General features: G+C 42.6%; 1 protein-coding gene across 2 annotated transcripts in view; it reads right to left on the bottom strand.

Moving 5' to 3' along the window:
• ATP6V1A (ATPase H+ transporting V1 subunit A) overlaps positions 1 to 16,345 on the bottom strand; it is a 30,363-nt gene extending 14,018 nt beyond the window's left edge. Inside the window, exons 1-4 of one of the 2 annotated variants that reach the window (XM_083855300.1) lie at positions 16,259 to 16,345; positions 3,860 to 3,954; positions 2,105 to 2,233; positions 394 to 608 (exon numbers count right to left, since the gene is read on the bottom strand). In XM_083855300.1, the coding sequence (XP_083711426.1) occupies positions 394 to 608; positions 2,105 to 2,233; positions 3,860 to 3,941 (426 nt within the window). In that variant the 5' untranslated portion in view covers positions 3,942 to 3,954; positions 16,259 to 16,345. Of the gene's footprint in view, positions 1 to 393; positions 609 to 2,104; positions 2,234 to 3,859; positions 3,955 to 7,326; positions 7,475 to 16,258 lie in introns of those variants that run through there. The other variant, XM_083855301.1, reaches the window with a different exon arrangement.
• Positions 16,346 to 16,465: the final 120 nt, after the last annotated feature.

Consider the following 16,465-nt stretch of genomic DNA (forward strand, 5'->3'; position numbering starts at 1 on the left):
GCAAAGGGCTAAAGCCATGACATTTTCCATCTCTAAGGCTACCTTCACCATTTGCAAAATGTGTGCTGCAGTCATTCTTTTTTGCTTAGGTAACACCTGCTCCTGCTAATGCTTACTGCAATTCCACCAGTTTCTCATGGTTTGATAAATACATTAAAACTCTCTAAATTTCTCATATGCAGCAGCAACACACCATAAATCATATCAAGTAAGTTTTGGTGATCCCCATTCAGTCTCATACATCACTACCACCTCCTAGCACTCCTTTTTGCAAACTTCAATAAATGCAGCATTAACCACAAGTCCCAGCAGTCACTCCCTTAGCACACTGCTCCAGGTCTGAGTTCTGGGGCTGGAGGAGCAAGAGGGGAATGCAGGATTGTCAGAACCTACCCGCAGATTTTTGGAAGGTGTGAAGTCCCATTTGATATCTCGGCTCAAAGCTGACACGTTGACACCTCTAGGGATATAGATACTTTTGGTCAGAGTGCTGATGTCTGAGAGAGGTCTCTGGATACCATCAAAAATGGCTCCCATAATGCCAGGCCCCAGTTCCACTGATAGGGGCTTCCCAGTACGGAGCACAGGATCTCCTACAGAGACACCAGCTAAAGATGTGCTGAGGAAAAGTTCATCCAGAGCGACGGAAAAACCAGGCAGAAGTCATCAGGTTCATAAGAGCATACTCTCAAATCCCTTTTCTGACTTTAAGGTAATACTATTCCTATATTACACATCGCAATTTGAGAAGCATGTAGGCTTTACTCTAAATTCTGAATTTGATCAAACAGCAAACTTCACCATCCTCTAGAGAGCCAAAGGAGTGACAAATATTCTGCTTTACAATAATTTGTTCAAGTCAACTGTTGTTGGCAACTAATGTCAACTGATATGGATGAGTTCACTGGAGTGCCAGGCAGTGGGATGACAAAACATCACATTTTTCTTACTTCTCCAAACCTAGAAAACAGATTAGGCTGTTTAAGTCAGATAATGTTATGAAATATGGAATTTTTCATTTCAGAATTTGTTTAGACACCACAACTGTTTTGATCTGTTGAAAAAAGCCCTACACAGCTTTTTTCAACAGCAGCCTAATTTTAAAAGGAGTTTGTCTAAGGCCAGCACTATTGCCCTCCCATCTTGTATCAACTTGTCAGGTCTATACACTACCTAAGCTCCAAAGATGCACAATGGGACTTTTCTCTGTAAAGGGTCAGCACCTTGGCAGAAGGGCCTGCCAGAACACAAAAGAAATTTCCAGAACTTATACAAAACTCAAAAAATTAAATACAAATTGACTTTAGAGAGGCCTGACTTTCCGCTCAACAGGAAATTAAAAGTAAACTATACTCAAACTTTTTCCATGTACTGATGGAAAGCTACTTGATACTGTAACAATGATGCCATCTAGAATGATAAATTATTAGGCAGAGACAGCAGTTTATCAGCAAGCTCCTCAGAACCAAGGTTTGGGAGCCAGCACAGCCTTTTTCCTAGGCTCTACAGATACATATAGCCTCCTTGGGAGGGGGAAAGAGGCCTGGCTTCAAGTTTTAGGACTTTTTTTCTAACATTCTCTCATATATATACATATACATGTAATAAAAATATGTTTTAAGTAACCTAAATTTTAGAATATATGCTGCATCATAGTTGGACCAAGATGCTGTAAGCTCACTGCAGAAGAAAGTGTAATCTATTATGCTTGGCAAAATACTCTGTCCAGAAGGCATTGTGCCCACCTTACATTTCTTATTTAAGCATTATACAAGCACAGTTATCAAAAGCAAAGAAAAAGATACAACAAATATTGCTTAGTTTTGCCATTTATGATTGACACTTGTCAACTGCCTTAACAAAGAAGCATTAAAATGCACTTGAAATCTAAGGTACACTTTGACTTCCAGTTAAAAAAAGTTTCCTCTCCACACAGCCACAAAAGGTAAGATTCACCTCAAAACCATCAGCATTTACAAAATGCAGAACAGATGTCCTGCCAGAACCCAAAGTATGGAGGGTTTATTTGTATCCTCTTTACCCTAACCACCAGCACTCTGGAGCCTGTGGTGTGGCAGCCCAGAGGGAGCAGCGAAAAGGATACATGTTTCTTCATAAACCTGCACAGTTGCCAGATCACCTTCCAGGCGGATGATCTCCCCCACCAGCTCACTGTGTCCCACTCGCACCAGCTCGTACATGGCAGCACCTGCCATGTTGCAGGCTGTCACCACTGCAAAAGACAGGAATATAGAACAGTTATTTTTCCTGCAGATCAGGAAATTTAGCCATCACAAGCCAATAAGAACTGCACAGCATAAACCTGGTATTCACCCATATCAGACACACACTGACTTCACGAAAGGATGCCACAACTCCTGGTGTTTCTAGTTTAAAAGTCAAAAGAGAAAGTTTGCCTCCAGTTTTCACTCTGTCCTTTATCCAGAATAAGAGGATACTAGGAGAATGTAGTCATTCACAGGACAATTCAGGCAATTTCTCTTATCTTCCTTGACAGATTGCAAACGTTCAGGGTGTGAGATGCTGTGAACTTTGACAAACAAGTTCTGTAGGCACTTCTCCCTTGCAGTGAGCTGGGCCACATTCTCATCTGACTAAACTAAAACACGTAAGAAAATGGCAAATAGTTACATAAACCTGTGGTTGGGGGCCAGCATTTTCAAGTCACTTAAACTTCTGTTTACCTTGGTAGCATCTGGATGCTGACATAAGCATGGATAGATCAAGCCAAAGCACCTGCTAAATACCCTTGAGATGCCTAGAAAGCTTTTAAGAAAACACTATTTTTGCTTTATTTTGTAGAAAAGCGAGATCTATGTTAGGGCACTTAAATAACTTTCAACAGATGAAGACTGTTGTGCAGCATGTTCTGGGTCTGAAACTTCCTGCTGCTTTGAGTTAAGATTTCAGGAGGTCATGTATAGAGCCCTGCCTGCTTTAGAACAAAATGTATTATGTCTTGTATATTATGATCACAGAAATGCACACAGGATTCACATATTTACACAAAAACACCCACTTCTTGGGAAAGAAAGCTGTGTCGGTTGAAAATTGTTTCTAAGAACCACTTCTGCAGTTGCAGAATTTGCAGTTAAAAAACTTTTGCCTATTTAAATAGGGAATTTCTTATTCATCAAATACATTGCATTAACAAAAATACTTGCTAATCTTTTGGTCTCACATTCCCATCCTTGCCTTCAGCTCTTGAAGAGAATGCAGAAGGGAGCAGAAAAGCCAGCAGAGTCTGCATGTATTCAAAAGCTGTTGCTATCAGAGCCTAAACTATTTCAGCTGATAAAGATGAAGGAAGAGTCCTCCTTCTCCCAGCTGCACTATCACTACATTCTACCACCTTCCCTGACTCTTGTGGCTCCTTGCTGAGCTCCCCCAGCCCACGGTGCAATAAACAGAACAACTTGACACTGACAGGTAATGAGGATCTCAGAGAGCACAGGGGCAAACTTTCAGTGAGAATGGACTGTATATTTCATACCCTTTTAGAGAAGCTTAGCACACTAGGCCCTGCAGATTTCTCACCAAGGGGCTTTATCTCACACAGAAAACTTTCCTTTTGTTATTATTATTGTTGTTTTTTTTAACTGCCTGCTTCTGCTCATTACATTTTTAAACAAGGTTAATTAATAGTAACACCTTGTTAGCAATTTTTAATAGTTTATCAGACTATAAGTTAGAAATCCTTCTTGAAGTCCCCCACCCAAAAAAAAAAGGATGAAAACCACCACCTAGAGCTCTTTTATACTTCTCTGCTTTCAAGTGAAGATTAACAAGATCCTAGATAAAACAAAATTTATTACTTCCTTTACAAAGTAATACCTACCAGGTCCTGAGACTCCATAAACATAACCAACAAAAGCCTCTCTGTCCTCATCGCGGATTTTGGGGAGTTTGGAGAAGTCCATTTTGCCTGTTCAACTGAACAAAAAAAAATAAGAGTCAGTCCTGAAGAACACACACATGTAGTAAGTTCCTCTTCTTCCTTCTGCTTTCTTCTTATTTCCAGTAAAAAAGAATTTTGAACTCATAGCCTGAAGAACCTTAACCACTATGCTGTTAAAGCTGTAAAAAGTGAAAAACTGATTTAAACAAACAAAAGATCTGAGACTCCTTATTGCAGAAACACAGTGGTAGAACATCACTTCATAGTATGCTCCACAGAATGCCAGTGAATGAAAAAGACGCAGTGCAACAATGCCCCAATACTGTTGCACTGTTTTAAGCTTGGTAATAGGATATCTAAACAACAGAAAATCTCTTTTGTATTCCACATCTCACTACCCTCCTTCAAAATATGGAGTTTTCCACGATTCTGAGTGAGCAAGAGAATGTTCTGGGTCTGCTTTACTGCCACCAGTCTCTAAAATGCAATATTACAAATATTAATTGTATTCAAATTCAATTTCTGTTATCTTAAGGTGCTGAATCACAGTATTTAGAGGAAGAAACACAGATTTTCAGAAGTACCAGCACACAAACACATGAGTTTTTTCTATATGTCTCACAGCTACATATTACACAGTCTTTGCTCTCAGTGAAACCCACGGAACATTACACAAGAATTGTGCTGAATAATGGCCAAAACCCCCAATTTGCAACAGTTAAACAACAGGCTGTCATCTCTTGCCAGTAACTGTTTAGCAAATTTAAACAAGTGGCGCTGGAAAAGCTGTTTTATCACCAGACTTCCTCCATCCACGTTTGTCCTGTGGCCGACAGTTGGGCTGTCCTGCTTCCGGTGCGGATCAGAGGATTTAATGGTTTTGCTTTGTGAGCCCTTATCGTGCCGTGTGTTACCTTGGAAACTGATGGGTGTTAGAGAACTGTGAGGCCACACTCTTCCCACTTCTCCTGCACAGACACACTAAGGACACAGCACTGGGGAAGGGTGCACTATGGCAGCCACAGCACAGAGGGGCTAATCTACAGCAAGGCCCCTGGTTTGGTGACATGAACTGGGAAGCCTCTGTTGACACTCACATTCAGTCTTTGAGAGAAGCCAAATCTAACCCAGCATCTTCCACAAGGCAGCAAATACAAAGTCATACTCGGGCTTAAAAACCTGCCCCATGTACAATAAGCAAGACAACATTCCACTGCCACCCTTTCCAGCACAATTAAAGGATACATTTTTGCCCATTCTTTGGGAGCAGTAGCTGACTTCTGCTATTCTTCTGAAATCCTACAGCTGTTTTCCAGCTTTTTAATACAACAATACAAGTCCTCTGCCCCTCTTTACTGATCTGTAAGTTTTAAATTGGTGGCACTGTCTGTAAGAGAAAGATCTCCCACAATTCCAAACCCCTGCTCATCCTGAAGGAACAGCTTCTTCCAGGCTCCATGTCTCTGTGGACTGTACTGTCTATCATGGCTGCCACTGATTTATTCCACAGCAGCCACCACAACAGTGGATCAGACACCACCAGCTTGGAGCAGACCTGCTAATGGGTCTTGAGCCCAAAGGCTAAGCCAGATATCCATTAGATCCCTGTAGCCTCCTCAGCCATAGGTTACCTTTCACACTTCCCCATGTTTAGACCCAGGAGACAATTTTAATTTCAGTTTTTTTGTCAAATGTCTCCTCTGACAAATGGCAGAGGGGAGGTCCTCGCAAAGCAATCTGCAGTTCCTGAGCAGCTGGTATGAGCTGGTTCTGATCTGACTAACACAACTATCTCATCTTTTTTGCTTTTAACAGCTAAAGACATTGCAAAACTCAAGCAAGGCCAATTGTTGTTCGTACCGAAAGAAGCAGCTGGTCTTATAAATCCAAATTAAACATTTACTTCAATAAACCATACAGAACAACGTCCAATGTCCTACTACCATCATCTTCTCTAAAAGCACCATAGAGTTAAACCACGTTCTCATAACAGAATTAGTGACACACCTGGGCAATTAGACAATGTACCTTATAGAAGAGTCAAATTACAAAGGCAAGGAAAAGCAGAAACACTGGGCCAGTTTCAATTTAAATTAATTTTCTTCATAATCAAAACCTGCTTGAACAGACTGTTTATCTTTTAGGGAGGCAAGTAAGAACCTCAGAACAGCCATTCTGCACTTAAATGACAATATCCTGACAGCCAGCACCTGCCTCTCTTGCTCCTGTGGCTGCTCTGCTCCCTCTCTCCTCCTACAGCCACCTTTCCAAATTACTGGCCAAGCCAAGTAAAAGAGCAGGAGATTCCTCCACTAGACCACCTAGCAACACACTAATAAACCCTGTACTTACCATGATCTCTACCATCTGCATCAACAGCTTTTAAACACATACCTATTAATTATTTCAAGTGAAAAGGTGTGAATTCTTTCTCACCTTTGTTTCACTTCTGCTATACCTCCAAAGTACAGTCTACACAAAGCCCACCCAGCCAGCCTGACCTCTTTTTTAAGGGGCTACATACCTCTTAACACTGAATACAAATGAGGAAAAAAAAAAAAAAAAAGGCGAGCAAGCTGTTCTTTATTTCTGCATCATTTTCTTGTGCTTGTGTACTAGCAGTACAGATTTTCAATTTATATGGAAAAATCCTTGAGGGTCAAAATGCTGCCTTACCTTCCTACTCTGTTAGATTTTTCATTGCCAGTACTCAAAGAAAATGAAATTCCCTAAAGCATGTATGCACCCCAGAAACCACGGTGGCTGACCATTTTATAAATCTTCAGAGCTCCTGAGGCCTTCAAAAGGCCTCTTGCCAACACAGGATATTAGGCACTGTATGTGATTCCCTCCTACAAAAGTCCACTGGCACACCAACATAGGATATTAGCTAAATTTCAATTCCCTTATGAGTGAAGATGCACCTTGTATCCTTCACAATTTATATCTTCCTTACCTAAAACAGTTCACCAATTGATTTCAAACGTGCTCTTAAGCTCTAGCAGTCATATTCTGATTAATAGTGCCAGATATCAAAGTATTACTTGCAGCAGAATCTTCTCTGACTAAAAGGTGATTTATTACACTGATTTTAAAGTCCTAATGAAACAAGAAAGAGCCCATAACCTCAGCTTTCTATCTCGTTTTCTCCCCAGCACAGTAATCTGGTTACACAGTAGCCCCAAAAACGTAATTGCCCTGCTTTCAATGTTGGAAAAACCCATTTTTCTTCACTGTTTCTGGGCTTTGCATCTAACATTTGATCAGATGCAGAATTTACACAATGAACTGCCTTAACACAAAGATATTTTCGAAATCCAGACTCCGGTGAGATTTTTAGAAGGAGCCTTCTTGCAGCAAGGAAGAAGATCTATGACACATTTTGTCACATAAACACAGATCCTTACCTTATTTTGCAGAAGCAGGGAGTACCAAAAACCCACAGGCCCAATTCCAAAGCTAGAATTCAGCAGTGAAGCATCACTGCTGGGGAAATAATCGTCCTTCTGGTGCCCCTCCACAGAGGGATGAGAGAGGCTGCTGCAGAGGGGAAAGAGATTTCTGACACACAGCAGAGGCACAACCACCTGACTTGATGAGTCATCAGTCTCTCCCTCTCTCTCCCACCAGCGCCGAGGAATGCCGCAATAGCAATTCCAGCCACCTCGAGCCCAGCTGAACTCCCATCTGTGCCCTCCCTACTGCACAGCACCGAGCAGAATAAATCAAAAAGCTTTGGCGTTAAGGGCCTCCTACAAAGCCGGGAATCCCAATGTCCCGAGTGGTGCACACAACTACTGGAAAATCCCTGAAAGAGGTGCGTGTTTTCTGCTGGAATCCGTTCACCTGCCAGCCCCCCGGTGTAATACAGCCATGTCAGTGTGTGCTGTGCTCTGGAAGAGCTTAACAGAACAACTGTTTAACAACAGACTGCACAGGGAGGCGCTGAACGCACTGCAATACTAATTGCTGGAGCATGATGAACAATATTGATTGCCTCCAGGAGTCTTGTGGGGCTTCCCTATGCCCAGAAGCCCTTCCCTGTGCTGGAGGAACCATGAATGCAATTGCATGACACCCAGCACCTCAACAAAGCAGAGAGCCGTGCCACCCTGAGTGACAGCTGCTGGAATCTGTTTTCAGAGATCGACAGGAGCTGTGTGATCCCTCCCTAAGAACCTGCATGAAGCTGAAGAGTTCCCTGCAGTCTTCACAACTTCTCAAACCTATCTTTGCAAGTTCTAGGATTACCAACATTTCAAATGTTGTATCAGTAATTTGGAAGCAGCAGTGTTACATCAGTAAGTCACCAGTGCTAGGATTCATTCTGTGGGAATAACTTTTAACTTGAAGGTCATAGATTTTAGTGTATCTGAAACAGACTAATGTGTTTTGATTTCCAAGGGTAGAAAAATGGAGTCAGAATATAAGCCCTTACATACGATATCCAGGAAAGCTTAATAGGCACCAACAGTAAAATGTAGCCAAAGGAAATAACCCTCCTCTTAGTAAAAACCTGGACATGGCAGGATAGTAAAGATCACCACCCACACTGGACAATCAGCTTAGTGTCACATTGGAGTGATGCTTCAGATTCAAGACTGCCAACATTTACTGTGTTCACCTGAGCGGACTCTGGCACAGTGCATAAATCCCAGTGTCCAGCTGCCTGAAGATCTGTTGCAAGGGCCTCATAAACAACAGGATAATCACTGCTACAGATTTCCTCTAACAAGGACAGCTTATACTTCCCCTTCTAACAGATGATATCTTTAAGAGGAAGTATTAAAAAAAAAATACAGTGCCTGAATTACTAGAAAATGCAGAAGTTTGGCAGCATTTTCGTATCTAAAATTTGGGATATTGTCCCACAAAAAACAACATGCCCAGAACTCTAACACAGGTCACTGGGAAAGGAAGCCCCATAGTATTCTCAGGAACCTTGCTCCTTCCTACTATGCAGTTATAATTTTACTCTAACACAGCAGGGAAATGATTACTCCAGAGTTCTCAGTCAATAAACAACTGAATTGCTGAGGTTGGAAGGCACCTCTTGCAATCATCTACTTCCAACGCCCTGCTCCACACAAGCTGATGTAGGCTGCTCAGGGTCACAGCCAGATGCATTTTGATTACCTCCAAGGATGAAGACACCACAACTCCCTGGGCAACCTGTTCCAGTGTTCAGACACCCTTGCAGTAAAAAATGTTTTCCTGTGTTTAAAGGGAATTCCCTGTATTTCTGTTTGTCCCCATTGTGTCATGTTACTTCAGCAGGTATCAATGAGAAGAGTCTGGCTCCATCCTCTTTGCTCCCTCCCATTAGGTGTTTATATACTTTACAATAAGATTCTCAGAGCCTTCTCTTCCTGAGGCTATATAATCCCAGCTCTCTCATCTGCTTTTCCTACCTCCAAATACTTATCAGTCTTTGTGGCCCTTTTCTGGATGCACACCACCAAGCTATATCTTTCTTCCACCGGAGAACCCAGAACCAGACACTCTAGATGTGGTTTCCATCAAGTTTAACCCAGGTGAAAAAACACCTCCATGAGCCTGTTGGTGGGATTCTTCCAAACACAGCCCAGGAAGGTGCTGCCTTTGGCATAAGGGCACATTGCCAGCTGATGTTCAGCTTGGGGACCCTCAGTTCCTTTCAGCACTCAGTCAGTCCTCAGCCTGCAGCAGGGTATGTGGTTATTGTGCCTCAGGTGCAGGACTTGGCATTTCCCTTTGTCAAACCTCATAGGATTCCTGTCAGCCAATTTGTCCAGGTCCCTCTGTATGGCAGCACAATCCTCTGCTATATCCAACATCTTCCAGCTGCATCATCTGCACTCTACTGAAACCAGACAGGGGTCACAGCCTGTGCTCAACACAGCCATGTGGCTCAGTCTTCTCATGACACAGACATTGTGAAGAGAACAGCACCAACCTTCCTGCCATAAGCTCTGAGCTAGAATGGTTATTTCTCAACTCAACAATATGGATATTTTTCCATTTAGTTATTCATACAATTTCAGTTGTCACAGAGTACTTTGAGCAGAGATAAATCCAGAACCTGCTTAAGTGATGCTCAGCTACATACTGTGGACTCATCTGCAACCCTACAAGACCATTTGTCTTTCACATAACTTGTTCCTTGGATTCCTACAATCCCCTTCCTCTCACATGAGGCTTGCTTTGCTCAGCACAGGTACACATAAACCCATCTCTATCCAAGGGAAGAGATAGGAAAGAGAATTATGCTGTCACTGTCACTGCAGCACAAGATGGCTACAAAGTGAGACCATGTGACACTGAATTCATTAAGTTCACCATAAGCTCCTACTGTCCTCATCCTAAAAACAGATGGGGGCTTACCTGTGGGCATGCCAATACATACAAGTCTGATACTTCAAACAAACATCATGCCTTGCATCCAAGCTAAAGACATAACAATATATTTATATTTGATACATCTATACAAAAAGTTTATATTCCTAAAGCGAGGGTGTGAAGTCTGTTTATGCAAGATGTACCACCACCACAAGTTGTTACTCAACCACCCAAGCTTTTATTCAGCAGCTTGGGAAATTCCTGCAGTTAGCCCAGAACAATACTAGAACAAAGCTGTTTGAACATGACCAAGAAGTCAGCAGCAAAAATAAAACTAGGTAGAAATAACTGCTTTGACCCACTGAAGATCTGCTCAGCTCAGTAGATAAGCTGATCCAACATCAAACACAGCTATCATGCTGTATCTAGAATTGATAAAGATCCTAGCTAAATCCATTAAAATACTCCTGTGACTAGAGAAAACCACATTGTCCTTGTGAAAAAATGTTCATCAACTGACTCATATGCTACAGTTTTCCATAATAGGGTTTTCTATAGCAATTCTTTCCTCTCAGCTGAGGCTTCTCCAGAGGACAAAATTGATGAGCCTCTTCTTAGTTCTTACTTGCTACACTGCTTCACAATTTTATTACTGTGAAAAATTTGACATTCCTTTCAGCCTGCTACACATTCTGCCCTTTCTTTGGCTTGATAGACTTCCACACAGAAGAAAGATCTAATGCAACTGAAATCCAAACCATAATACAGAACACTAATACAAAATTCATTTCTGTGTTCTACAGTGACCTTCTTTTCTTATCCTGATCCTGTCATCTAGCTGCTAGGGCTGAAAAGTTCTGCAGCCATCTGCTCAGTGCAATGCTCAGTCATTTCCTCTAGATGAACAGTTTTCATTAACCTCACTAACATTACTCCCAGACTAAATCCCACCCTAGCTTTTATTAAGTAAAAGTCAATCAATTTTCAGGTGTATTTGGCACTGTTACTTGAAATACTTTTTGTTGCTCTAACCTTTAAGATGACAAACATGAAAATAAAATTAATACACAGCTGTAAGCAACCATACCAGCAAACTTTACTACAGTTCAGCAGAGGCACTTCTGAAGAGCTGAAGATCTTACCTCAACAGACAAAAGGTATGCAATTTTACAAAACAACTGCTGCTAGATTTTTAAGTCAGGCTCAGTTTTAAGTGCAGAATCACACGACTTGTTTGGGCTCATTAAAACACACTGTCTCCCCTTTAAGTCTCGCTAACCCCTTCTCCCCAAGTGTAATGGCTAAATACTGAGCATGAGTTTGGAATAAGCATTTCATCATTAGACTTAAGTTTCAGGTCACCTTTAAAGTTAGGATATTATGGAATCTTCAGTTTATTATACAAGGTATTTGACACCTAATCTGAAGAGCTGAACTAGGAGTGAGTCTTCATGAAACTCTTTGAGAAAGATCCAACATCCCTAGCAGATAGAAGTACTCTTTTACAGCACCTCTGGTATAATGAAACACCTGGTTGGAACCACAGCACACCTATTGGCACTGGATTCCAGTAAAAGGAAATTAAGTTGAGGTTAACTTTTCCTGTAATGGAAAACTGCATCTTTATGTTTTAAAGCAAGTTGAGCTACAATTGGAAATTTTATGTTCAATTACCTGAAGTATTTACAGCTTCTTTAGAACAGCCAGAGGCCTTCCAACATATTAAATTTTAACATTGTTTAAACTACAAATTGTGGTGGTTGTCTGAATATCTACCAGCTCATGCAAATTTATCTTGTGATAACAAAACCCTCAAAATCTCAAGGATCTACAGGCAATTCACATAATAGACTTGCCTATTTAGACATCTTTATCAATATAGTCTGCAGTTAGTCTGAAATACCATCTTAAGGTTTTTTCTGAAGAGCTGCTTTTCAAGGTCTTACTTTCAGAGTGGAAATAAAGTAATGATACAGTGTAACAAGAACAAGGACCAAATGTTTGTCCCGCCAACTGAAATTCTTGGAAGATGCAATTTCTTTGCTGGGATATTTAAAAACTGTCAAGTCATTCTTCAGGCTCTTACACAAAACTTGCATAACTGAAAGTTTTTGTCCAGCTATAAGTCATTCCCATAAAGGCACAGCTCTCTCTCTATGAAGTCCATGGCTTTTCCCATATCCTCTCTACACCTCCTCACACCCAACCATCCCAACCATAACAGGACTGCTCCTCTTGCTTAGGGCACAGAACACAGACCAGGATCACAGACATCCAAACCACCCCTCTCTTACATGAACCACCACAAACCACTTCAGTAAGCAAGCACAGCTTACAGCAGCCTTAAGATGGGACACAGCATCCTCAGAGCACCCATCCTGGCATTTTTCAGGGGATGCTGTCTGGCAGAAATACAGTCGGGCAGACTGGTCAGCTGAAACTCACCAGAGCACCAACATGTCAGCTTGGCTGTGAGAATCCTTACAACACAAGGACTTTTCAGTTGATTAGGAAGGACAAAGATAAGGCTTTTCTATTACAGAGACCCTGCAGAACACCACTTCTCTCAAGCATTTGCATCTGCAATGGGTCTGTTTCCAGCAGGCTGTTTAGTTCATTCACCTGTTCAGCATAATGAGTTTTGGTTAACTGGGGCAGCTTCCCATACTAGTTTTGGTTCTTGCTGATTACTTCTGATTTGAACATAACAAACTCCCCAAAATGGTGTAAACTATGACAAAATTTTAAAAAAAGGGGCCACTGTCAGATAAATTATTTCTGAACAGAGTGAGCACTGACACTGAATTTTACCATTACACAAGCTCAGAGGAGTGGCCAAGCTGATGAAGGGAGCAAATAAATTCAGCAGCTAAAACTGGTCTTTATCTGCCATTTGGTGAAGTGATAGTAACAAGGTCTTTCAGGATCTATCCATATACATCCTACTGGTTTTCAAGTAAGTATCATTTCAGTAAAGCCAAGGCTTGGAAGACAAAGTCTGTTAGAACAGCCATATAACATATATATATGGCCACCTAAAAGGATGGCAGCAAATGGTCAATGTTTCTGAAGTATGGGGCTGTTGAACTTGAGAGCTTGACAAACACAAGAGAAGTAAATGCTTGGATGAAATAAAGCAAAACCAAAAAATATTGATGAGAGTGCAGAACTTGGTGCCATGAGAGATCACCAAAGCCAAGAATGTGGTATAAGCTCAGCTGTCCACTCCCAAAGGGAAGAATGGAGTGAGCAAATCAAAGACAAGCAAAAAGCTTTTTATACCATAAAAGAAGATGCAACAATGACAAACAGAAGATCCAGTCAAAACCAGTTTTGCACGTTGGAAATTTAGGTGAGCATTGGCTTATTCTGTACAGGAAAAAAAAAAAAAGGCTGAAAAGTTTAAATTAATTCTGCTTTTTCTGCTAGAGTAGGACCCTGTTCCTCTCTGCCCAGCTGGAAGGATAAAAAAGTCACATGATTTAAAATGTCAAGCAAGAATGAATGAGTGTGATATTCCAGTTGACTACATGGTCTGTCTTCCTTGGTAAAATTCCAGCCTAAAAAAAAAATCATGCGGATACTATTGTTCAACAATGTCTCAACATTTCCAAGTCTGAAATCCCCCACTTTTTTAACCAATGAAACAAGCACGGAGAGAAGAATATATTTCAGGCAACATAGCATTGGGTTGATGCAAGGTTTGTGTTTTGCAGGGTTTTCTTAAAAAGACAGAGACAAAAAAAAGAGGGATAACTACTTGGTTATCAGTGGCTTTCAACATTTTATGGTCACCATCAAAGTAACCAAAGACCCCAGCTAGGTTATCCTGTAATCCTTTTACTCCTCCTACAAGAGTAATTAGGAACACAGCCACAGCTCACAAACATGCAATTTAAAAGCACGAGGGAAACCCATGAGTAGGAACTTTCAGAACTTGAGAACCCAAAGACAAACCATTATGGCATCAAAACAAAAGGGGGCCTGGGAGCCCAAAGACACACTATTATGGCATGGAAACACAAGGGAGAATGCACAGTGCCTCTAAAAGGATCTTCAAGGGAATCATCTGGAAACCTGCTGGTCTCTAGCAGCTTTGGATGACAATGTGTAACGCCAGCACCCATGCAAGTCTGGAAGATAAATGCATGAAGTCATACTGGGAAAAAATTTTAGGCAACGAGGTCACTTCACGCCCACAGACTTTAAATCAGGGTCAATGAGGCATAAAATGGTTAATATATACCCAGAGTAAAATAAATGCTGAATTGAAGCTAATGCTCTATAAAAATGAAGCAACACTAATCACTCATGGCTCAACATCTATTAGCACTACCTGTAGAAAATAATTCTTGATTTGGAGAATGACAAGGCAGCATTTACAGGAAACAGAGATCTTGTGTTACTATTGCAACACAAAACTACAACCCCCCTTTGAACAGTCAGCTGATGCCAGCAGCCATTTTCCACTGCTGCCTTCATTCCTCCTTCCCTGTTCTCTCAAGCTGATGTCCATGGTGATTTAGTATTTCTGAATGTCAGACTTTGCCACCTGATCACAATTAAGACTCATTTTTTCCCCAGATAAAAGCATAAAGCTTTCCCAGAGGACTTTGCCTTACAGACTGACAGGCACAGCAAAAATAATCTGCAGTACTTTTGGTAATTCAAAGACCTGTAGATTCTCATCTCACTTTACATATTCTTAGATAGAAAATAATAAAATGTACATATTATTAAATATTTATATTTGCTGGTCATTGAAAAGGCCTTTGAAAGTAACACACAGAGAAGGCAAGCATCCAGCTGCTGCAGATCTGCACAGGGCAGAAGTCAGCACAAATACAGCACAACTTACAACACACTGAAGATCTGCCTCAGTTACTCAAACTTCCACTTGCAAATACCAGTCTGTATTTGCCGTGTTCTTGCTAATAAATCACTTCTAGCAGTCTGTCAGCAGGTTTTCCTATTTTTCCACCCCCTCTGCACTTCATCAAGTAGAATTAGCATTTGAAATACCATGCTAGATCAAATAGCCAGTGTACTTTGCTGAAGTATTGCATTACAATGAATAAAACGATCACTAAATTGCTTTTATGCAAATTCTCTGAGAGAAGACAGTAAAATCTTAGGAAGAAAGACTTTACTTTCTCCCTAAGAAAGTAAATCACTTTGGGCAACTGCATGGAATGGATGGACCTTGACACATATGTGTCACATACTCCAATCTCACAGCTACCTGTAACACGAACAATATCATCCAGAATCCAGTCGTGCAAGAGTTATTTCTTGCCTTTAAGTGAACGCCAAGGGTGATGACTGGAACACCTCATCTAAGGTAGAATTTTGTCACTGGCTACATGAATAGGAAGCACATTTGATGTGCCACCAGGATATTCAACTGCAAAACAACAGGGGGGCTCTTCTGCCAGGGATGGGCTGCAGTGAGAAGCCCGCAGCACATTCCTCTGCCATACCCCTGCTGCTCGCTCTCTGCCGGGCTGCGGTCAAGGCACTGAGAGATCCAGATCCACCCACTCAAGATGGTGGGATGACCCGGCACTAAAACCCAGCCGCTATCGCCCCATTCCTTTTCTGCAGGAAATTCTGGCATAACCCTAAAGCATCTCATTGGGCGTCTTCGAGGAGCACTCAGCAGGTTTTTCATTCAGGGGCTGCTTCGCTTTCCAGGTCTCTCCTCCCTAGGAGCAGAGCGAGGAGGCGCAGGGCCGCCTCCAGCGGGCTGTCCTGCCGGGACACCGGGACACGGGCCGGTGAAGGTCGGCTGCCCGGGGCCCGGCGACACCCGCTCGGCAGAGCCGGGGCCGCGCTGCCTCTGGGGGCGGCTCCGCGGGGAGAGCGCGTCCTCCCTCCCGGGCAGGGTCCGAGCGGGGCGGGGAGTGGCGAGAGAGAGCCGAGTCCCCTTCACCGCCGGGGAGGGCAACCCCCGTGCGCAGCTCGGGAGAGGCGGAGGCGGCGGCGGTGCGCGGCGGGGGCGGAGGGGGCAGCGCGTCTCACCTGGGACGGCCCGGCGCGCCCGAATCCGCCCGAGTCGCTCCGGCGGCGGCGGCAAAGGAGGCGCTGGATCAGCTGACGCCGGGCCCCGCGCGCATGCGCCGTGCCGCACACCGGAAGCGCCGGGCGCGAGCCGTGCCCAATTCCGGGCGGAGCTTCGCTCCGCCCCGCCCGGGCCGCTTCCGCGCGGGAGCGCGCCGGGAGCAGCGA

Source organism: Zosterops lateralis, assembly GCF_965231275.1.
Source record: "Zosterops lateralis genome assembly, chromosome: 2".
NCBI classification, from domain to species: Eukaryota; Metazoa; Chordata; class Aves; order Passeriformes; family Zosteropidae; genus Zosterops; species Zosterops lateralis.